Genomic DNA, 24,964 nt, shown 5'->3' with positions numbered 1-24,964 from the left:
TCTTTTACACCAACAAATCCAGAATTCATATGTCTTTAGGAAAATTTGCATAATGCTTCACAGTTTACAAAACGTTTTCACCTCATACGAGACTAAAGGTGTAAGTGTTAGTCTGATAGATCCATTTTACAGGTTAGGAACCTTGACTCTCAGGCTGAAGCCTGAGTGGAACATGGGCCTGGCACTTTTCCCAGACCAGGGCCAGAACTCAGGTTTCCCGCTCCCCAGGCCACAATGCCTAGCCCAGGGCCTTACAACTGAGGCTGAGGCTGAAGACCCCGGAGCTCACTGTGAGGGGAATCCTCTTCCTAGAAAGGCTTCCTGAAGGCCCACAAGAGCTGCCCTTTCTGTTTCTCTCAATGGTCTCCACAGCATTCGTCAGCTTCCGTTGCTGGTTCAAGGTGGGGGAAACAGCACTCTGGTTCAGAATGGTTTCCACCAGTGGCAAGCAGTAGCTAGTTTCAAGTTTGGCTTGAGACCCTGCTTAGTCATAAATGACTCTTCCTCTACATCAATGAATTGTGATTGGAAACTTAAAACTCTTGAAGGAAAATAATCTTGTTTTGTACGAATTTTTATCTTACTGACCTATATCCTATAACAGGGCTTTTGTTTTTTACTACCCAATAGCCCAAATGTGAAATATATATACAAAAGCATGACATTTAAGGTGGTTAAAGTAATTTACATCTTTAAAGGGGTTTACTACAAAAAATTTACATCAGAGTAAAACAAAAAATGTTCAGTCATAAAAATAATTTCCTAGATTTTTGTGTCTTCAAAATACTTCATTCAGAAATTTCAGATGAAAATGGTAGTGAGTTTTAAATCATAGACTTCAAATAGGCAGTGAATTATACTTCAATTATGCCTCGATAAAGTTGTAAAAACAAGGAAAAACATAGCCACAGCCACAGGGTTGCTTACTGTGCTTTGCTTCACTCGCTGGTGAGGGGAGTTGAACAGGAAGGTGCCAAACAGTGAGATCCGGGTGCTGTCGTACAACACGGCCAGGTAGGTTTCGGAGAACTCAAAAGCTGCAGGATATTGTTCTAACAGCTGCCAGGTGGCGTCCAAGAATAGCAAAAATAAAGGAGACTGGCAAATACAAAGAGACAATGGGATCATTTAATGTTAGTTATCCTTTCGGCCATTCACGTTTACTTCAAAATGTACTGCTGATGTTAAAGAAGAGATGAATAAGAAAACATCTAAGCCTAAAACACTTGGCTCCTAAGCTGAGCTATACACATCTATCAAACCCAAGAAGTAATGTTCAACCGTGATAAACATCACAACCCTTATTTGCCCAGTAAGTGTCACCAGTTGAAATGGCAAAGCACACAGTTGAGCGGGTTGCCCACTATATGAAAGCGGAAGAGCAAAGTATGTGTTTGAGCATGTCCTAGAAACAATTCTTTAGATTATATAACAAAACAAAACCATCAACCAACTTCTCTAATGTTTGGCTGATCCTGTAGGCTCAGCATCCAGAAAACGTCCCCACATTTCAGAAAACACTTTGGGATCAGCCTAGGTCACGTGGTGTCTCCCCAAGTGCAGTAGCAGGTGGCCACTATTTTTTATGAGACACCACAAGTCAAATATGCTCTCTGAAACAACCTTCTAAAAACTGATCTGACCTGCCTGGCAGGTAAGATATTTGTAAGGCCTTCCGCAGCCTAACTACAGATCCAAGGCAGCCACTAACTCCACAGCTATTACAAAGGTGGTCCTCTCAAACTTTCCATCTTAACCTATGTATCCCATTTTAAGAAAATGATATTCCAAAAGCGATTTTTCAAAATAGCTAATATCTATTTTTCAGTATTTTATTCAGAATTTTTTCAGTAGTTTTCCACTTAGACAAATTCAATAGACAACTTTTAAAAATTTCACCTTCATAGTTACGATAATCTTTATAATAAGTACATCAATTTGAACTCTAACCCATTAATTAGCTTTGGGCTAAGGAAGCTAAGTTGTACTAAATACAGTATTTTTTAAAAGCCCCTTCATCTTTTAATGACACATATTTTGTGTATCCTTGAAAACTGATAAAAAGGTATCAAGATTTTGTTACCTCTTTCTCTGATCTCTTTAGATGGTTGCATCTGTCTAGAAATTGATATCCTGCCATGACCCACTCCTTCTGTATCAGACTCTGAAATCCAATAATTGTCCTAAAATAGGGATCCAGCATCACTTGAACAAGAGAAGCTACACAACAGCTCAAGTCTCTTCCTTCCTCCTCTGTCAATAAAATGGAAAGAAAATGATTACAACATAGAAAAATGATGAGAGAGAAAGGGAAGGAAAGGTAAACTAGATAATTTAGTATTCTGCACACCTAGGCTGCTTTCCAAATCTGTGTAAGGAAATTTTACTGGATTCCAGCAACTCTAAAATATTACAGACTTGTAGATAAACTAAATTAGCATTTACAGGAGATGGTCTTTTATACATGGATATTTGCCAGATAATAGAAGCTCATCACTCATACTTTTTACATTTGAATGGTTCGTGGTAGAAAATCCGTCTGGACTCCATTCTACTGCTCTTTCCTCAAAGTATTAAGTTATAAGGTAATCTTTCTACTGACACTCCACATGGCAATACTGAGAAGTGAATGGGGAGAGTGGCACTGTTCACTACCACCTGAAGCTGTGGCAAACAATTCCCTCGTGTCTTTTAAGCTGTTGTCCTTTCCAATGAGGCCAGAATTACCATGCTATCAAAGCCAGCCAGGGAAATCAGAAGAAAACTATTGACCAATATCCCTTATGATTATAGATGTAAAAATCAATAAAAATGTAAGTAAACCAAAGTATCCAGGAATGCAAAGTTGGTTTAACATCTGTCAATCATAGTAACATACCACAGTAATAAAGGACAAAACCAACACGATCATCTCATCAGATGCAGAAAAAGCATCAGATACAATTCTACATTCATTCCTGATTAGGAATAAAAGGGAACTGATTTAAACTGATCAGAGACATCCACAAAAACCTACAATTAATGTTATTCTCATTGGTGAAAGACTGGATACTTTCTCCCTAAGATCAGGAAGATGATAAGGATGTCTGTTCTCTACACTTCTCCATCTCATTGTACTGAAGAATCTAGCCAGAGCAATTAGGCAAGAAAAAAAAAAAAAGAAAAGGCATTCAGATCAGAAAGAAAAAGGTAAAAACTGTCTTTGAAGACAACATGATCCTGTATGTAAAAATACAGGATCTCTTACGGAATCCACAAAATAACTACTAGAGCTAATAAATGAGGTCAGTAAGGTCACAGGAATTCTGTACACAATCTGAGTACACAGTAAACCTGAAAATGAAATTAGCAATTATATTCACAGTGACATAAAAATAAAATACTTAAGATTTAACAAAATAAAGACCTGCACAATAAAACACTGCTGATAAAATGAAAGATCTAAATAAATGAAGCAGCATAATTCATAACAGCCACAAAGTGGAAACAACCCAAATGTCCATCAACAGGTAAATGGGTGAGCAAAATGCATCTACAAACAGTGGAATACAATTCAGAAATAAAAAGGAACAGATTGCTGATACACACTGCATGAATGAACCTCAAAAACATGTATGTTGAATGAAAGAAGCCAGAGGCAAAAGGCCACATATTGTATGATTCCACTTACATGAAATGCCCAGAAAAGGAAAATCTGGAGACAGAAAGATTAGTGGCTGCCTGGAGCTGGGACTTTTGGGGTGATGAAAAATTTCCAAAACTGGACTCTGCATATTTACTAAAAATTATTGAATTACAAATTCAAAATGGGTGAATTATATAGTATGTAAATTTTTAACTAAACTTTAAAAATAAACAATAAAAATGCTAGTAAAATGAAGGTTCAGTGCTACTTCTGAGGCCTTTTCTATTACAAATGCATGGAGAAATGGAGGATGAGTAGGGTTCTCCGATATGATGAGAATACCCACTGGATGAGAGAAATTGTGATTATTAGGCTCTGCATGCATTTGTGTGTTAAACACACTCTGACTGCATCAGTTAAGGATTACTTTATATGACACATTACTATTTTATTTTTTTCTAAGAGTCTTAGAGATTGCTGCCTTGTTAAAGTCAATTAAGTTTGACAGTTGTTAAAAGTACTTCTGCAAGCTTGGCTGGGCACGGTGGCTCACACCTATAATCCCAGCACTTTGGGAGGCTGAGGTGGGCAGACCATCTGAGGTCAGGAGTTCGAGACCAGCCTGGTCAACAATGTGAAACCCCATCTCTACTAAAAATACAAAAATTAGACAGGCGTGGTGGTGCATGCTTGTAATCCCAGCTACTCGGGAGGCTGAAGCAGGAGAATTGCTTGAACCCAGGAGGTGGAGGTTGCAGTGAATCAAGATCATGCCATCGCACTCCAGCCTAGGCGACAGGAGCGAAACTCTGTCTCAAAAAAAAAAAGTGCTTCTGCAAGCTTAAGCAACATTTTGTACTCATATACTATGCAACATGAATATACAGTCTTCCCTCAATATCCATGAGGAACTCATTCCAGGATGTCCCTTGGATACCAAGATCCACAAATGCTTAAGTCCTGGATAGAAAATGACGTAAAATTTGCATATAACCTATGCACATCCTCCAGTACGCTTTAAATCAACTCTAGATTACTTATAACACCTAATACAATGTAAATGCTATGTAAACAGTTGTTATACTATACTGTTTAGATAATAATGACAAGGAAAAAAAGTCTGTTCATGTTCATTATGACCAAAAATTTTCCCCCCCAATATTTTCAATTCTGGCTTGGTTGACCACAGATGGGGACCCCATGGGTACAAAGGGCTTCTATATTATAAGAAGGTAGTTTTTAGTCTATTAAACTTTATCTACAAACTCAGACATTCTGTTAGCTGTAAAGTTATTTAATATGTAATTATCCTTTGCTTAACTGATGTTTACATCATCGTTTATGCCTACCAAATACTACATTACTAGCTATTCAGCAGTTCAGTCTATTTCTTCATCTCAAACTGTTTCCTTAGAGTCACAATCTAGCATGAGCCAGAAGTCTTTAAACTAAAACAAATTTGTATGAATTAGACAGCAAAATTACAGAGAGAATGCCCTGTCAAAACTAACACTAAGTATTAATCTATTAGGGGATTGGACCCACCCTTCCCATAAAATAGGAAGGATAATTTAATAAAGGGTAAAAACTGGACTCCTTTCTATTCTTCTATTTGCAGTCCTTGTGCCACTGTTATTTTTTAGATAGAGTCTTGCCATATTGCCCAGGCTGGAGTGCAGTGGTGCGATCTTTGCTCACTGCAACCTCCACTTCCTAGGTTCAAGTAATACTCCTGCCTCAGCCTCCCGAGTAGCTGAGACTACAGGCATGCACCACCACGCCTGGCTAATTTTTGTATTTTTAGTAGAGACAAGGTTTCACCATGGTGGCCAGGCTGATCTCGAACTTCTGATCTCAAGTGATCCACCCACCTCAACCTCCCAAAGTGCTGGGATTACAGGCTTCAGCCACCGCGCCCAGCCCGTGCCACTGTTTTACTCAAATGATGTGCAAAATCTGTAATGTCTTTGATGGTACTGTAGTAAATAAGAAATAGCTAAAACTCATGTGATTTACTAGAATGGGGATAAGCAGTAAACCAAGGTTGGCTGGCATGGTGGTCATGGTGCTTTCAGGAGTTACTTTAGTTACCTTGTAGGACTACAGAGAGATGTTTGCTTTCTAGCATGTATACAAGTTCTGCTGAATGCTTAAGGAATGCCCTGAAGAGAGAAAAGGAAAAATAGTGTTAAAAATCAAATCTCCACTACAAATATATAAAGTACTTGAAATCAAGCAAATCTAGTTTCTCACTTTACAGATGCTCTTTGATTCATGATGTCCCCATGACTCATGACCCATGATAACTCAATGGGTTTATCGTGACTTATGTCCTGATAAACCCACTGTAAGCTGAAAACACCCTGAAGTGAGAATGCGTGGCTGACGGGCAGCTGTGGCTCCCTGCCGCTGCTCAGCATCACAAGAGAGGACTGACTGTTTTATATTGAATGCACATAGTTTTCACATTACCGAAAAGTTTCTTTAGTACTTATACGATTCTCAAAGGAGGATATTTTGTAGTTTTTTTTTCTTTCTAAGAGACAGGGTCTCATTTTGTCTCCCACACTAGAGTGCAGTGACATATCATAGCTCATTGTAACCCTGAACTCCTGGCCTCAAGTGATCTTTCTGCCTCCACCTCCTGAGCAGCTAGGACCACAGGCACAAGCCACCATGCCTGCCTAATTTTAACATTTTTTTGTGAAGATGGGCATCTCACTATGTTCCTCAGGCTGGTTGTGAACTCCTGGCCTCAAGTGATCCTCCTGCCTCAGGCTCCGTAGGACAACAGGCACATGCCACTGTGCCTGGCTAGTTTTCACTTTTTTGTGTGTGGAGATGGGGTCTCACTATGTTGCTCAGGCTGGCTGTGAACTACGGGCCTCAAGTGATCCTCCTCCCCCAAAGCTTTGGAATTACTGGCATGAGCTACTACAAGTGGCCCCACTTTGTAACTTTTTTTTTTTTTTTTTTTTGAGATGGAGTCTTGCTCTATCGCCCAGGCTGGAGTACAGTGGCGTGATCTCAGCTCACTGCAACCACTGCCTCCCAGGTTCAAGTGATTCTCCTGCCTCAGCCTCCTGAGCTGGGACTACAGGTGCGCGCCACCATGCCTGGCTAATTTTTGTATTTTTAGTACAGACAGGGTTTCACCATGTTGGCCAAGCTGATCTCGAACTCCTGACCTCAGGTGATTCACCCGCCTCGGCCTCCCAAAGTGCTGGGATTACAGGCATAAGCCACCAGATAAAAAGTCTCATTTTGTACTTTTTATACCAGGGAAATTCATAAACCCTTTATAAAAAGGAAGGGGTTGACTTATGACAAAACTATAGAGATTGACACGAGATTAGTGGCAGCTAACAGACACAGAAGGGGGTGCACCTATACGGGGGCTAGCACGGGGAAGCCTTGTCATGGAACAGGTATCTTCCTGTGGTGGTGGTGGTGAAGTGAATGTACATATGTGATAAAATCACACAGCTGTGTTAAGTGCATGCACACACACACAAGAGCATGTATGAACTGGTGAGTAAGATCTATTCAGCGTCCCAAAGTCAGCTTCCTGGTTTGGATGCTGTACTCTCGTCACGAGATGTTACCATTGGGTGAAGTTGGATGAAGAGTAAGTACATGGCTCTCTGTGCTGTTTTTGTACCTCCAGTGAGTCTGTAATTATCTCAAAAAGTTAAAGGAAAAGAAAGTAAAGAAGTGGTACAAACCTTACATATTCTAACCATCGAGTATTTTCCAGTGAAGATAACCATTTCTCTTCAGTTTCTTCAAAAGGCTCTGTAATAAATTATATACATATGCATTTTTACTTTTTTAAAGTTTATTTTACATGATCCCTATCAGAGTTAAGAGATACATCAGTTTCTAATATTTAAAAGTTGGCTTTAAGTAAATATCATGCATTTTCACTTTAATAACATGGAATAAGCATTTAAGAAGACATTACAATTCTGTGACAAAGCAAAACAAAGCATTCCCCTGGGGCTCCATCATCATCTCTCTCGCTCTTTCAGGGAAATCTTGGAGTCCAACCAACTCTGACTCCCAACAGCTAAGAATTCCAGCCTTCCCTGCTCAGCCTATGCCTTGATGCTGGCCCTCCTGACCTGTGACGTCAGCTGCCCAGGCCCTAGCCCTTGGCTTTCTTGCTGCAAGCCTTGCCCTCCCACTTCCCTGCCCCTCCCCTGCTGTCAGTGGTGCCTCTGTGCAGGGCTCCTGTGGCCTGAGGGCTAGCCACTGCATGACGACAGGCATCCTCACTGCCCCGCCCAGAGTGCACACAATCATTCAGGACACTAGTTTTTTCAACAACTTGCCCTTGCCCCGCCCCTGCAAGGCCCTCCCCCAGGGAAGTGCTCACTCATTGCTCAAGATCTGCTGCAAGGCTGCCTTTGCTGACTCCCTGGTGACATAGAGGCTCTCTCGAGGAGGACCCACATTACACCAAAGATGCTTTCACATGACTCATCCCCCAGGACACATCGAAGCCACCTGATACATTTGCTCAAACAGATATATCAGAATTCCAAGGCTACAGATACAACACAGTTGTTGTCAAGTCACCTATCTCAAAGTATAATTGCATGTATTAAAATCTTAATAAGTTTGTCTGTTACAGTGTTCTACTCAGCAAATGCTTTTATAAAAGTATTCTACTATACCTTTCATGATTTGAAGGAAATTTAATACACTCATTTTCACCCCTCTAAAACAAAAAGTAGTTTAAACTTAATTCCTTAGGAGGTTCTGAAGTTCTCATACAATATATAATTTGTACAAATAATTCCATAGACTCCTTAAATATATGTTTCCATATTTTTAAGGAACATCATTTTTCCTGACATCTCATACAACTCTGTATCCTGTGTTCATTATATATATGAAATAAGAATGAAATTACCATTAACACATAGCTGCTTCAGTTTTACAAACGCTGCCTGTACTTCTTGAATATTAGGCAAGGTCTTATCCAAATCTGATTTGTAAACATCACTTCTCTGTGGGTGACTTTTAGTTATTGCATTACAAATCCTAATAAAGACAAAAATCCTTTAGTCATTACTCATTCACTTCAGCATATATTTACTTAACACCTACTATAGACCAGGAGATAGAGAGAGGAATGAGACAGGTAAAGTCTCTGTCTTCATGGAGTTTACTTTTTTTTTTTTTCTTTAAGATAGAACCATTACTTATTTTTTAGTTTTAGAGACTATTCTATCAGGTTTCTCTGCATGATTTTTCTGTATTCTCATAAAACTGAGAGCGAAATCAAGAAGACAAGTAAACTTTGTTTCCCTCTTACCATCCAACTTCTCACACCCATCTGGTTTTAACCACTGCAGAATGCTGCCATTCACCTCACCGCCACCCCCACGTGCAGTGCTAATTAGATCATTAGAACTAATTAGATCATTTCCTTCTTTCTTTTTTTTTTGAGACCGAGTCTCGCACTGTCGCCTGGGCTGGAGTGCAGTGGCGCGATCTCAGCTCACTGCAACCTCCCCCTCCTGGGTTCAAGTGATTCTCCTGCCTCACCCTCCCGAGTAGCTGGGATTACAGGTGCCCACCACCACACCTGGCTAATTTTTGTATTTTTAGTGGAGACGCGGTTTTACCATGTTGGACAGGCTGGTCTCGAACTCCCAACCTTGTGATTCACTCCCCCTCGGCCTCCCAAACTGCTGGGATTACAGGCACGAGCCACCGCGCCCAGGCTCATTCCCTTATTTCTGATGGGAGAAAATAAAGCGCATTCATTGGAAAACTTGCCCAGGAAACAGAAGCACTGCCAAGGAGGGCAGCATGGCATTTAGATTAAGGAGACCCTATACTCCCACATCTTTCCACATGATGTAGACAGAAGGATGGCAAACCAGACTCACATTCTCCAGCTCTAGAGAATGCAAAGCACCTATTCCCAGAGTCTTAACGATTTGCTGCAGGATGAACTGCAAGTAGAGACATTCACCAAAATTCCTCCCACCCTTCCTCTATTCTTAGGAGAGAACGGGCTGCTATAAATATGTGCCACGGAGTCTCTAGATGTTTTCAAAGGAAACAGCCAGGACTGGGATTCCCACCTATGTTCAAAGGGTTAACTTCCACACCACTTAAAAAATAAATAAATAAATAAATAAACCTGCTATTTTTTTTTCCTGAATAGAAAAAGTAATATAAATTAGTGTGAAATGTTTAAAAACACCTAGAAAAGAAAAACAAAATCATTCAGAATTCTAAAATTCTGGCGTAATCTTTCTAGGTTTCCTCTATGCACCTTTATGTGTATGGAATTTAACGTATGCATGAAAAGTAAAATGGCACTGTACATTTGCTTGATAAACTGATTTTTAAAAATTAAATAACATGAATATGCTCCCATTTCATTAAAATATGGAATGTTTCATGAATCTGCATGTCATCTTTGTGCAAGGGCTATGCTCATCTTCCCTGTATCATTCCAATTTTACTACTTGTGTTGCCAAAGCAAGTGTGGAGTTGACATTCTTGGTGGGGTGGGGTGGATGATAAGATAAAATAAATGGGTGTGAGGAATGCCATGGATGATGTAATCATGGGATTACAGGCTATTTTAGGTCACATGGTCAAAAACAGCTGCTCTGTGAAGATGGTACTGAAGCTGAAACCTAAATGAATACAGAAGCAATGCAAAGACCTGGGGTGAAAGTGTTCTAGGCAGAGGGCAGCTAGTACAAGGGCCCTGTGGCAGGTAACAAGCATGACTGCTGAGAAACCTCAAGAAGGCCAGTGGGGTAGATGACACACCTAAGGGAAAAAGCTTAGGAGACAACGTTGGACAACAAAGAGGATCTGTTCTACTTATGAAGAATGGGACAGCTAAAAACACAAAAGGCATTAAAGTAATTCTCTGCTTAATACATCACTGAAACTGCCACTGGTTCTAAGGTTTTATAACTAACTCTCACCCAACAATGCTACGATTGTCCCTTGAACAGCAAAATTCCTAACGGTGCGCTTCATCAGCATTCATGTTAACAAACACAAGGCTTGGAGTACGACACAGCAGACAGCTAATTCCAAACAGAGTTCAGGTAAATCAAAACCCACAGAGAATACGGACTTGTGTGACACAGTCACCTTCCTTCCCAGAAAACGGAAGGGTCATTTGAGGGTCACTTGACAGTTATTTGCTTCAGTGAATATGGCTCTGTCAGTCACAGTACAGTGGAAAAACCCTAATAATGGACTGTGATACACAATTTCTGAGGCTCCATCAGCCTGTTTTGTAAGATCTGTTCATCTGCTCCTCATTTACTCCACAAGTACTGAATAAATATCAATGTGCTTCCTGGGTGCTAAACAGAGAACGGTGTGGAAAGCAGACACAGTCTCTCATCTCATGGAGTAAAAATGACAGGCGGTGATCAAACTGTGACACACACATATATTATTAAAAATTGAAATAAATGTTAACAACTCAGGAGCCCCAGGAACATAGACTTTTGAGGTCTGATCAAACTTCAGAGGTGAGAGAAGGATTATCTTGAGGAAATGACATTTCAACTGAGATATAAAGAATGAGTGAGTCAGGTGTGGAGGCTCACATCTGCAATCCCAGCACTTCAAGAGGCTGAGACGGGTGGATCACCTGAGGTCAGGAGTCGAGACCAGCCTGGCCGATATGGTAAAACCCTTTGTCTACTAAAAATACAAAAATCAGATGGATGTGGTGGTGGTGCCTGTAATCCCAGCTACTCAGGAGGCTGAGGCATGATAAGCACTTGAACCCGGGAGCTGAGATCGCACCACTGCACTCCAGCGTGGGTGACAGAGTGAGACTCTGTCTCAAAAAAAAAAAGAAACAAAGAGTGAGTGCCAAGTGGGCAAGCGTGGAGCGTGTCCCCAGATGAGCGCAAAGAAGGCAGTCCAGAAGGGAAGAGTGCTGGACACGTAAGGAGGGTGAAAACACCAGGCAAAGTCCAGGGGGCTGGAGCCCAGGGGAGAGGAGACATGGAAGGAGGAAATGATGGCACTTATAACACACAGGCAGAGGTATTGCTGGGGTGGAAGCACACGGATTTGTAAGGTGTCTGAAAAGTGAAGTGAGAAAATCTGAGGAGAGACTGGGGATGGGGAAGGGAAAGAAAGAGGAAGGAATCCAGGATGACCCCCTGGTTTCTTGAGAGCAGGCTGGGGGAGGGCATGGAGGCCACATCCTTAAGTTTGGTTTTGGACATAATGAGTTTAAGGGGCCTTTGAGACCTCCACGTAGAAGTCAAGGTAGACTGAAGATATAAATGTGTTGGCCACTAAAGCCACATTCTTGGGGGAACTTCTTTAGGAAAAGAATACAGAACATGAGGAAGAGGCCTTAGAATCCGTGTAATGTATGGAGAGAAGAGGATGGGTCTGCAGAAGGCACGGAGTACCAGTGGGGAAGAGGAGCTCTGGGAGAGTGGAGAGGAGCAGAGGCCGAGGGCCCAGGTGGCTTTAAGGAGAGAGTGACCAATAGTATTGCTCGCTGCTATGAGCACAACTGAGAAAGGCCTCCTACTTTAATAACATGGAGGTCATGATGACCACAGCAGATAATGCCAGACTTGTCTGTGGTGGCTAATTAAAACCACTGCTCTAGCTATTGCAAATGTGTAGATCTAAATAAGACACATCAAACTACAAGAAAAGTTTGATTTATCCTGAAGTGTCTCAACTGGATATCACTGCACTTTGAAAGTATGTTATAGAAAATGTTAAGCAAAATGTCAGCAATGTAAGATCCACAAGTGTCTTACAAACCAAATAATTAAATTATATTTAGTGTAACCCCAATGTCAGTTAATATTATCACATTATTTTCAAAATGGCAATTCTTACATAAAACATGGTGCTAACTAATCAGTAAGACTATGCATTTTGCTATTTTCAATTAGTAGGGAACTCACTGTAGTTACACATGACAAGTAAAACTGTCTAAAGTGACGAGGACCATTTCTCAGTTACCTCTGGTCAATCTTCCTCTGCAGCAGCGCGTCCTTAATGAGGGCCATTCGCACAAGAGCACTGCCATTAGAGTGGCTCCAGCACCAGAGCTAGGGGAGAGGCAGAATCCTTACTTCACTGTGTAGAAACAATGGACGTCAGCATTCATAAAATCCAACAGAAATCACTTACTGGCATCCTTCTCCCAACAAAAGAATGGGAAAAGATCTTTAGATCTTGGTCTGCTAAAGAACTTGGCACTACAAAGTATTCTGGAAGGCTGGAGGGGAAAAAAAAAATTGTATGTAAGAGTCCTGTGCGAAAAGCAGGAATAGTGTGCTCCTGCAGACCCCATAAACAATTAAGCACAGTTGTCTGCATTTAATGTTCACCCCACTTAGTAGCCACATGGGGGGCAGCGACGATCCTAGACATCTTAGTCTAAAACATGTGTGATATGACCAATTCTTAAAAATCTAAATTTACAGCATGAGAAACTTCCAAAGAAGGTATTAGAAATGTTTTCCAGAATGACTATTAAACATGTACATGTTCACTGAAAAATATATCCAAACCTTTGTTCTCTTGACAGGAGAACAAAGGCCTTTCACAACTGAGAAAGGCCTCCTACTTTAATGACACGGAGGTTATTGATGAGGTTAAGGACGCCAGACAAACAAAAGAAAACCCCACAAATCTACCAGAAGCTTTAGCTCTCAAGATTCTTAAGTCCCTCTTCTACCTTTCCCTATGCCTAAAAGGCATAGTCAGACTCTAGTCATAGTAATTCATAGTAATTACTGATTCATAGTCAGTCATAGTAATTACTGATGAGACAGTAATTACTACTGGGCAAGCTCACTGCACCTCAAGACATCTTCCTTCTTTCCCCGACGTGGCTGGGCAGCCCATCACATATTTCTCAGCACATATACCACAGTGTGCTGGCCATGAAGCTTAAATTCCAGGGGAAGCAGAAGACACAAGCTACATGCTGCAAAGCACCTTCCTAGAACTGTACTAGAAGTTCCTGGTATTGGATTAACCAGTAATAACACAGTAGTGCTTTTCTTCTTTTTTCTAAAAAGCTGCTTATGTGCATGAACTAATGAAGACTTCAACGACCTTTTAAAATAAGGTATTCCAAAATATTCATATAACTAAATGACATTAAACAAATTTAAAAAACAAATTCCTAGTCACTTTTGGAAGATCCCCTAGGGAACCAGCTCACTACTCGGAAAAATGTTAAGTAAAGGAGAAAATGTAGATATTTATATTGCTTTTCTCGTACCAACTGTGTTACAGGGCACTAAAGAGCTGGTGAGAGAAAAGTTCGATAAAAGCAGAAAGATGATAGAATTAGAAGGTGAACAATTGCAATCCTTAGTGAAATAATGATCTGGGCAATGATTCTCTCTCCCAATGCATAACTATTTTTGGGAGCTAAAACCATGATATAAAAGGGGAACTTTTACTGGGTGGATCAGGTTGACACCCTCTAAGCCCACTGGTTAGTCAAGATTACAATGAGAGAGACACAGCCAGCCAGCCTGAGATGGGATGTGACCCCACAGGAGAACACAGCACCACCTAATGAAACATTCTTGCCAAAAGTACTGAACCTGAATCCAATTAAGCCTCTGTTGCTAACATTTTAAAGGAAATCCTAGAGACAGAGGAACACATTACAGGACACCATGGGGATAAAACCAACAATATCTACAATGTGGAAAATTCTAGGGAACAAATGACCTGGTTTGTCAATGAATAGTAGGTAAAAAAGAGGTGGGAGGAGACTGTTGTAGATTAAAAGGCCTAAGAGACCTATTAGGCAAATTCAATGTGAAGACTTTAGATATCGATGTGAACAAACCAACTGTAAAACATCGGTTACAAGATATAATGCAATAAACACTGACTAGATTACTGATGACAGTAAGGAATTACTATCAACTTCTTTTAAGGGATACTGTAATTTATATTAAGAAACCCTGATCTTTAAAATAAAATATTCATTAAAACATTATTAAAAACAAATATTCCACTAACCACAACTAGAAAGTCATCAATGACAACAGAGTTTGATTATTCTTCATAGGGAAGTGACTTCCAGCCATATATAACATTGCTAAAATTGTACTTACCAAGTGGATATCATGTAACCCTCGTTAATAGAACAAACTCTCCACCCGGAAGCACCTGTCCTCTTGATTTCTCTGTCCCAATCCGAGTAAGTTTCAAAGAGTGGAGTTTTCTGGCTGCTGCCACCACCAGCTCCATTACCTCCTCCTCCTCCTCCATCTCCTGAGGGAATTCCATTAATTTTGTTGGCTGTAGGAAAAAGCAACATTATGAATTTTAACAGTCACGTTTTCCCCAGCATTCCCTCTCCTCCGAGCCTCCTGTCACATGCATACTCTGATGTGCTGTCTCTAACCTGCTTCACCTTCCAAGTCTCTCCAAGAACCGTCTTGCCCTTTCCACTTAAAAATAACTCTTTTTTTTCTGAGACGGAGTCTCGTTCTGTCACCCAGGCTGGAGGGCACCGGCATGATCTCAGCTGACTACAACCTCCGCCTCCAGGGTTCAAGCTATTCTCCTGCCTCAGCCTCTTGAGTAGCTGGGATTACAGGCGCCTGCCATCATGCCTAGCTAATTCTTGTATTTATAATAGAGACAGGGTTTCACCATGTTGGCCAGGCCGGTCTTGAACTCCTGACCTCAGGTGGCCCATGTGCCTTGGCCTCCCAAAGTGCTGGGATTACAGGTATGAGCCACCACGCTGGCCTAAAAATAACTCATTTAGTCTTGTCCTTATCCAGCTCTTTCCCAACTCCTTAAAACAGGAGTTGATTTTTCTTTCCTACTGGCTCTATCTTCTCTGCCTTCAGTCACATGATATTGAAAAGACTTTGATCACGCTGGACCACTCTAGCTACTATACATTTTTCTTCCTTCCTTTTCCTGACCACCTTCCCCAAGAATAAAGAATGACTATTGCCTAGATTTCCTCTCCATTTATTTTCCGTTTAATTTTCAATTGTCTTCCATCCCTACCATTCTAACAGAAACTATTCCTAACCCTTCCTCATCTCCCTGCCCCTCATTGTGGGGTAAGTTCACGTCATTTGATTATTTGCTCCACATATTTTGCCTGGAAAAATGAAACATCCAACAATCATCTCTGTTCTCAAGCCCTTCAAATCTTTTAATTTTTCTAATACCAGCTTCTCACCTACCTGCTCTATCTGCTCATTAGAAAATTCTTGGTTTCCCGTATCTACTCGATTTTCCTTTGAAAAGCTCCTAAGGTTCTTTGTGCTTTGCTAGAGTGCTGTTCCCACATGAAGATTACAGCAGGGCAGGCCTAGACTTGCATTTCCTTAGCAAGGAGCCTGCTCTGAGAGAGAAGTAATGCTATCTTCTGGGAGCATGCCCACAGCCTCAAGACTGCCTGCAAAGTGATTACTGAAAAACAAGCTGTCCCACCAGTCAGCCAGATCTACCTTGGCAATATCTGGTGACAGATGGCACAACCCATTCTGGCCCAGGGTCTTCCTGCTGCAGGCTGCAATTGTGGCAAGTCTCCCAGCTGGCATCCCTAATGGGATATTCTGCTGCATTTAAACCAGCCAGCAGCTTACCACAAGGCACACTTCCCTAAAAAGATGTGTTCATGATGCTAGTCCCTTGCCTTAAAAACTTTCAATAAGCTCATTTTCCAACCAAACCAAGCAAACCTAAATGGCTTCTCTTGGCCTCAGAGATCCCTCACAGAACTTATCTGACCTTCATTTCCCATTCTCCTCTGCAGCCATGCAATACCCTCCAATGTCCCATGAGCACGTCATGCCCATTCCTACCGATTATTCATTAACTCCTGGTACAAGACAGGTATTTTCTGAGACCTCCCCATGTGCTAATGCCTGACAGCAAAAAGATGAGTAAGATTTTACCTCTATCTTGAAAGTATTAAGAAGTGTGATCATCACAGAGTACCAGATGTCTGAGTGCAATGAGGATGCAGAAGAGAAGGCCCCTAACTTGCACTGGAGAGAGAGGCTGGGGCACGAAAAGCTTCATGACTTGACCACATCTAAAGAGAGTTCTAAGGAATAAGTCAAAAGTTGCCAGGTAGCTGGTGAGAAGGAGGTAGGCATGCTAGACAGAGAAGAATCTAAAAAAGATGGTGTAACTGTATAATATCAAGTAACTAAATAGAGCTAGAGCATAGGGATTCAAGAGGTGGTGGAAGAGAGGTGGGAAATTAAATACGGCCTAGACTCTAGATCTGTGTTTCCCAAAAAAGTAACTTCTAGCCACACACGCCCATTTAAATTTAAACTGAAATGAAAATTAAATAAAATAAAAAATTCAGTCCATCAATTGCACTAGCCACATTGCAAGTACTTAACAGCCACATGTGGCTAGTGGCTGCCCTACTTCCATCACTGGATGGTGCTGTTCTAGATGACGGAGGGGCTTATGTACCATGTTAGGAATTGGGACTCCTCTAAGTGGTATCAGAATTATCCAGTGATTCTGATTTTAACAAAGCTCGTTAAAAAGTAAAATGCTGCCAGGTGTGGCGGCTCACGCCTGTAATCCTAGCACTTTGGAAGGCCGAGGAGGGCGGATCACGAGGTCAGGAAATAAAGACCATCCTGGCTAACAAAGTGAAACCCCGTCTCTATTAAAAATACTAAAAAAAAAATTAGCCGGGTGTGGCGGCACGCACCTATAGTCCCAGCTACTAGGGAGGCTGAGGCGGGAGAATGGCGTGAACCCAGGAGGCGGAGCTTGCAGTGAGCCGAGATCGCACGACTGCACTCCAGCCCAGGTGACAGAGCGAGACTCTGTCTCAAAAATAAATAAATAAATAGATAGACAGAGAGACAGTAAAATGCTAATTCTAAGCCCATATCCTAGAGTCCCCACTCCATCTCAGGGCCTTCTCTGGAGTAACACAACAACTAAAAAGTGTGTCTGTGAGAAGGAAGACTTAGAAGTTGTGATCTCTCCAGAACACAAAACCTGCATATGGAATTTGTGGCCAAAGCCCAATCTATACAATGTTTCAGTGCACTAAAACAAAGAAAGCTATTCAATATCAGAAAATCTAAGTAATTCATCATATGACTACATTAAAGATGAAAAAGACTATATTAATGACCAGCTTAGTAAGTGCAGAAAAACATATGATAGATACCTGTTTATGATGAAAAAAAAAACCAACAACATTAGCAAATTTGGAATAAAAGGGAATTTCCTTAACTGGATAGAGGATGTTTATCAAAAAGACATAGCTAACAGCATCTTCATTACAAGCGGGAACTGAAATGATGCCTGCTACTACTACTGCTACTCAACACTGAACCAGCGGTCCTAGCCACACAATAAAAACACTACCAAAAAAGAATTATAAAAAACACACTCAAAATTTTCAGAGTTATGTAGAACAGTTTGGTGATTGAGTCTAGCAGCACTGAATACTTTTGAGTGTTTTGGGCTGTAGACTTCAATAAGCTAGGCTAAGAATGTGCTATTGTTTACGAGATTGTTTCTCTGGCCAAATTTTGTTTCAAGATCTAACTTACACAAATTTTTCTAAACATAAAGTGAGAACATCTATTTATGTTTTCGAAGCATAAAGTGAGGTCCTCTATCGTTTGTTATTTTCTCCATTTCTCTTGCTCAAATCCTGTACTTCTCTAAACAACTGGGACTAGGTCTTTTTATATGTTCTATGTCATCTTCAGTTAGAGCTCATTACAGAATGTGTAGTGTACACTCAATCTGGTTTTACAGTCCCAGAAACTTGAACGCTTTCCGAAGTTCAAAAGACCTGATACCAGTGGCCTGCTCTATGAGTGGATCACTGTGAGGAGCTGGACCAACACAGTGAAAGGTGGGTCATCTCAGGGAGACCTGGCTCCGTTGGCCGCCACCTGACTGAGGTTTTACGACATGCTTCCCACAGCAGACTGAGAGTGAAATAGATATTACATGCTCCTGACCTTGGCTATCTTCTGTGACAGCACAAAAGTCTAATCCTATACTGTTGGGGTTATTTTAGAGAATTTCCACTGAATTGGCCAATTGATATTTAGAATGGCTTCAAGCAACAGAAAACACAAGTCATCAATATATGAAAAGAAAGCTTATCACTCTGATGATACTGCAGAAATTAGAAGTCACAAGGGATAAGGTAAAAAGAGGATTGTGAGTATTAATAAGTTCAAAAGCATGAGTCAACAAAGCGGTTCTTAACTGGGAGATTCTGACCTGTGCTAGAGCCGACATGGCTGTATTTCTAAAGGTTCCTCCAGTAATCCTGATGTATACAGCTGGCTGGAACCACCAATATTCAACAATCATTTATATCTATTCTGAGAATCTCGTAAGAACTGACAAGCAACAAACTTTAAAAATTCCTATACTGTTGCAAACGGATTGTATACCTTCTGTTTTTCAAATAAGCATTTTAAGGAAAACCTAATACCAACATCTATGTTAATAAAAAGGATAAATTTCACTGAAAATGTACAATTTCTGATGTGAAATTTCATTACAACTTCAGATTACGTCACAGCATCTGTAAGCAGGATGTCTGTCATGAAGCAGAGCTGCTGACACTAGGCTGCAGATAACTTCATGAAACTTTCAATATTTTTGGTCCAGAAGCAGAATCTGACATCTAATCAATTCTATAACATGAAAGATGAATCTGTACTTTTTTGACATTATTTGTCCAATAATAATCTGACTGATGAAAACAGAGTCCTCACGGTTTCTTTAAAGTTAAAAGAGAAAAAACAGAATCACTGTTCTTGTTTGTGCTAGTAGTGTCTCCTGGGCTGTCTGTGCACAGCGATGTTCCAAAGCCTGGATGCTATACAACTTACTTTACTCCAGGATATTCACAGAAGTGGTGGGATGACTGCAGGACCTTTCGGAGATGGCTTTTACTCATATGACGCTGAATATGAATGAAAACCTGAGTGACTAAGGCCAGCTAAAATATCATTTTCTTAGATAATTGCAGGGGAGCTCCTCTAACTTTGGATCTTATTTGTGGAAACAGCTTTGTCACCTACCTGCCTGCAAAAAGGACTTCTTTAATCCAGCCAATGAATCAAGGTGTCATCCAGAAGTTCAAGAGTGGATGAGTGGGCATCTTTCACTCACAAATTAATGAATTCTGACTGCAGTGTGTGGAAATTTCAGGCTCCTTTTGATCTTAAAGATGCAGTATTTATGCTTCTGTAACAGCATGGAAGGATATTAAAGGATGTTACCCTATGAGGAATCTTAACAAAACTATGGCCAGTGTTATGTTTATGAAGTACTTGTCAAAGGAGGAGTCTGAAAGATGTAATATAAAAAAAGCATCCCTGAATATTTTAAGTCATCATCAAATTTTATCAATAAGCTATATAAGAAGAAACAGAGGAACTGAATGATGTAAATTTTAAAATTCCAGTAGTAGAAGACCTGTGGGTGGATAAACTAAAGTACTGTAAACAGAGATGCCCACAAGGTATGAATGAAGAAAAATGTGGAAAGTAACTGAAGCAGGCATCAGGTTACCAACTGTAAAACGAAGTTTACTGTCTTTGCTGAGCCCAAGTCGCTACATTACTGTAGAGGTTATGGATCTGTAAACTGGAATGAATCATTTCTATCAGAAAAATAGCAGCGTGAAGAATTGGTCTGTACCATAAACAGTTAAGCAGGAATCAAAGACTCACTCCTACAAGTCTTGCAACTCTGGGTGAGGATCTTATTGAAGATAACCTTGATCACTGTTCTGTAGCTTGATGGTGATCCCAAGCAGTGTTTACCTGACTAATAGTGCAGGATCTGTAATACTTCATTTTTAGACAGTAAGTGAAATTACTTAATCTTAATAAACTTCAAAAAATAACTGTATTGCTTAAGCCTAAGTTACAATTATGTACATCTTGATAAAAAAAATTAAGTTACAAATACTTCTGCTATACAATTTCTATAAATATAACATTATATGATAAAAGCTGTTCTGCAAAGCATTATTTTCATATATTATCTCTATAATACTAAGTTTTTTTTTTTTTTTTTTTTGGTCCTCTCAGTGCTTAACAGAAAGGTAGGTATCTTTTAAACTAAGGAAAATTTACTTATACACATATGTCTTCAGATACCATACACTGATACATTTTAATGTATTTACAATATAGTGTTGCTGGAATATACTTTTATTATACCCTTTATTTAAATTACTACCATATGTTTCATGGTAACAAAATATAAAATTTCAGTACAATTAATAATTTGTATGGCCCAGACCATGCTGGGTGAATGGATTTTTCATTATAAATACACAGCTGACTTATTTTTCTTGCTTAAATAAAAGAACACAGGCTTCGCTCAGTTAACTGACGTGCAGTCACTAACTGACAAGGGGGCTAACAGGAGACATGGTTCTTTGTTTTTCTCTATCCTTTTAAGAGATTTTTAAAAGTAGTTTATTAAAATTACATTTGTACAGAAACACAATGTACGGAATTGCATGATCAACTGGAATCTTCCTTGGTCATGTCATGACTGTCAGATATACAGACAAAACTATTTACTTTCACAAAAGCTGTCCAGAATATACCTGTCCTTGGAAAAATGCTCATCTTCCTTTCATCAGTATTATTCAGAAATAGAAACTCAGTATTTTGAGAATCTTAATGAAGTCCACAAAGTTTTTAATCACTTTAGCTTTTGCATGAAATCACACCTTGCCAGAAAAGATTATGCTTTTAATGTATCTTTTAGTTTTCTGCCAGTTTTCTGAAAAGATAAGATTACTTTAACTCAAGCTATCAATTAAAAAGGGTAGGTTATATATTCTTCATCCTAAAATACAAGCCAATGACTGGAGGTTAAATATATGACATAACTTATAAGCCCATATTCATAGCATTACAAGTTCTTCCTGGTAACTTGTCAAGAAATAATCTGACAAACTATTGGCTCTTTTAGCATGTAGTGCTTACTTCTCTAAGGTATGAAGCTAGTAATTCTACAATCATTAAAGCTCATATACTTGGAGGCTTCCGGTAAACATAAGAGTAAAATTTACACATGTAAAATTAGTTACAATATTTAATATTTTCATATTTACCTGAATTGTGGTATTTTTTCCCAACATATTCAAATGCAAAGAGTAGCTGGAGGTCTGTTGGCTGGGAATAATGAGCTATTGCAAGGCATACCTAGGAAAAATTCTACATTTAGAATTTGATTTTAACACACTTAGTTAAATGAAATGTACAATAAGGCCTTGGACACTGGGAGGACCATTGTGGGGCAGTGATTATAGACACTATTTACATGTTTTTCTGTTGACCTAGAATATAAAAGAGCTCCTTAAGGCCAGGTATCTCATTCACTGTCACGCCCTCAAGACATTGTTTATCTTTAGTTAACACATGGCAAGTATTCAGAAAGTATCTGCTGAGTTAAATTTTAATTGGAAAGTAATTTTAGTCCAATAAAGAAAACTTGAAACTAAAGAAGCATTCTCCAAAAAGTCAGTGACTACACGTTCACTCCAATAAAGGAAGAAAAAAGTTTCATTTTTGGTGGACTATAAAGAATTAATGTAAGGCATGAAACTTTAAAGTTTACACCTCATGGATTTAAAAATCTAAATAGAGAAGCATAATTACAAAAAATTAAAATTAGCAAGAAATTCCAAAAACCCATGGGTGGCTCAAAGAGGTACATCAAAAAAACCACACACACACACACACACACACAAATTGTTTTGAGTAAAATGGTTTGGGACTGCGTGCCCTGTGGTGGAAAATGTGCGGGCTTTAGAATCAAACAGATCAGGGGGCTTGAATCCCAGCTCTATCAAGTACTTGCTACATAACATGTGTGAAGTCAATTCCTCTCATCTAGCCTCAGTTTGCTCACTTGTAAAACGAAAGTAATACCTAGGCTGTGGTAAGAATTAACAAGCATAATGCAGGGTAGGCCTTCGGAGGATCTCCATATATGGAAATATGGCTGTTATTATTCTCAACTGCTGCTAGATAGAATGAAGGATGGTGCTCTAGGCTTACAAACCCTGGTAGTCACCAGAACATGGGAAAAAATGCTCTTCAGTGAGCAAAGATGGAGGAAGAAATTTAAGACATATGCAAGGAGAACAAAGCAGAAAAACTTACTTTAAAAGATTAAATATTATTAAGAAGATAAAGTGTTAAGCCAGAATGATATACTTTTGCCAGTAAGCAAGTAAGAAAAGTTAATTGTTAGTTCATATCAAATTAGTGGTATTTGTAGTGGGCTGATGCACATTTCATTAACCGGTAAGCATGTGTCAACTTGTTTAAACTACATTTTAAAAGTCTTCTAGAGAATAAATGTTCCCTAACTAAGTTAAAATATACAAACAAGGGGATAGAATTTGTCATTAGTTTTGGTCAAGAAGAAAAAAAAAACCTGCTTATTAAAACTTACGTGGTATCTTGATTCCTCAATACCTATAGGAGAGCTTTCTATTATGATGGTCCCACTTGCAAAATTTAGGAGCTGGTTATCTATATTCCCACTCCTAATCTTTTCAACAGTTTTCCTTAAAGCATTTCTAGCAGCAAAACTACTGAAGTCTGTACCTTGAAAAAGTTCTCATCCTTCCTACTAGTGTAGGCACCATTGATAAGCTTTGTTGCACTTTTCTCTAGACATTTTTCATAGTTGTCCATTTTGCTACACTGCCATAGCCACATCCTTAGGCCATACTCACCTCATGGCACCTCCGAGAGCTTCCTTACATTCCAAAAATTTACAAAACTTAAGAATTACCTTCTAATGATGTAATTTTGACTAACAATTTTGCTCTCTTGATAATCTGCTGTGGTTCCCAGACATCTGCATAACAAATTAAATCTCCTCATTCTCGATTCTTCACAAAACTGGCTCTCCTCACCAGACCACTGTACCTTCCCGGTATTCCCTCAGCAATCTCAGGTCAGAGAAAAACAGGTTTGAACACATTCTGTCTGACTTAGCCCCAGCCATCTCCTCTGTCACACTCTTTGCTTGGAAAATCCTACTCCTCTTAGCCAACTATGCTTTCTTGGAAACTATTGTGTCTGTTCAACACTACTCTCTTCACAAGCCTTCCTAGAGGGAGCCAATTTCAGAGTATTAATTCCAGAAACCCATAACAACAGTTTCAATATAAAGTGTCTCCTTAGTTAATTGTGCTTATGTTGCTTTATTTCCAAGGTATTCACATAAGAGTTATGTGGATGAGAAGTAGGATATAGGTGGTTCTGTTATACTTCTACCATTAAGGTCAATTCCTTAGATAAATGCCACATTTCACATTCATTTAACAAATATTTACTGAGCACCTACAATGTTGTAAGCCCTGGAGATGCAGTGAACGAAACAGACACTAATCCCTGTCCTCATGAAGCTTACATTCTAGTGGGAAGACAGACACTAAACAAGATAAAGGAGAAAAAATACGGAAAGATAACTATGAATGCTAAAAGAGAAAAATAATAGAGCAGGGAAGGTGAATATGAAGTGTTATAGTGAGAAGAGGGAGGCAGGTTAAAAAGTAGAGAAGGAGACCAAGAAAGACCTCCCTGTGCAGACTTGAGTAAAGATCTGAAGATGTTTGCATTTTGTAGCATAACTTCAGTAGCTTTCTAAAGGTGCACTGGGTCCAACAGCGGCTACACTAATACTCGTTGACAAAAGTAGTTACCAATATATTAAGGAAAATGCTCCAAGCCAATAATCATAATGTCTATCACATTCCCAAAACAATTAGAAAGTAGTCACATGCTCTGTTTACAAAAAAGAAACTCACATATCATTGATCATGGACATGTTTTTTTGCGGTCATGAGGCAAAAAAGAAACAAAGCCTATTTTCAAGGCAAAACCCAACACAGTGTATTTTTTTAAAGCCCCCTTAAAAATAGCACAATATCAAATTAGGTTAGGAAACCAATGAGTATATCCAAAAGCATCTACATTGAAAGAAGTCTATAAAAAACATTGTCAAACTGAAAGTCAGTTGAATTACTGGTTTTTTTGGGGGGGTAGCAGAACTCGAACTAAATATACTGTTTTTCGGTAGTTAATTTCAAGGTATAACTTATGTTCATACGACCTAAGGGGTCTCTTTGGGCACACAGACTAAGGCATACAAACTTGTGTATCTGGATTGTCTTCATGTTGTTACTGTGGAACATTCTAAGACGAGAAAGCAGGCCAGGGCCCCATTCTTTGCACTTTTACATACACGCTATTTTAAAAACCTAAGTCCAAATTCCTATCCTCCATCCTAAGAGTT

At 39.6% G+C, this 24,964-nt stretch overlaps 1 protein-coding gene and 1 non-coding gene across 2 annotated transcripts in view; both read right to left on the bottom strand.

Moving 5' to 3' along the window:
• MTMR10 (myotubularin related protein 10) overlaps positions 1–24,964 on the bottom strand; it is a 53,297-nt gene that overhangs the window by 7,546 nt on the left and 20,787 nt on the right. The window contains exons 6-14 of the mRNA XM_033190718.1: positions 21,762–21,852; positions 14,752–14,938; positions 12,797–12,884; positions 12,626–12,714; positions 8,544–8,674; positions 7,351–7,420; positions 5,717–5,787; positions 2,084–2,253; positions 928–1,098 (exon numbers count right to left, since the gene is read on the bottom strand). Of these exons, the coding sequence (XP_033046609.1) occupies positions 928–1,098; positions 2,084–2,253; positions 5,717–5,787; positions 7,351–7,420; positions 8,544–8,674; positions 12,626–12,714; positions 12,797–12,884; positions 14,752–14,938; positions 21,762–21,852 (1,068 nt within the window). The remainder of the gene's footprint in view (positions 1–927; positions 1,099–2,083; positions 2,254–5,716; positions 5,788–7,350; positions 7,421–8,543; positions 8,675–12,625; positions 12,715–12,796; positions 12,885–14,751; positions 14,939–21,761; positions 21,853–24,964) is intronic.
• LOC117071652 lies at positions 10,031–10,133 on the bottom strand. Its single transcript, XR_004432418.1, has one exon. It is a non-coding gene; the product is annotated as a U6 spliceosomal RNA (small nuclear RNA).

The sequence above is a fragment of the Trachypithecus francoisi genome, unplaced genomic scaffold (genome assembly GCF_009764315.1).
Source record: "Trachypithecus francoisi isolate TF-2019V2 unplaced genomic scaffold, Tfra_2.0 Lachesis_group3, whole genome shotgun sequence".
Taxonomy (NCBI): domain Eukaryota; kingdom Metazoa; phylum Chordata; class Mammalia; order Primates; family Cercopithecidae; genus Trachypithecus; species Trachypithecus francoisi.
The sequence above is the reverse complement of the archived record's forward strand: the minus strand, read 5'-3'. Positions and strand labels throughout refer to the sequence as shown.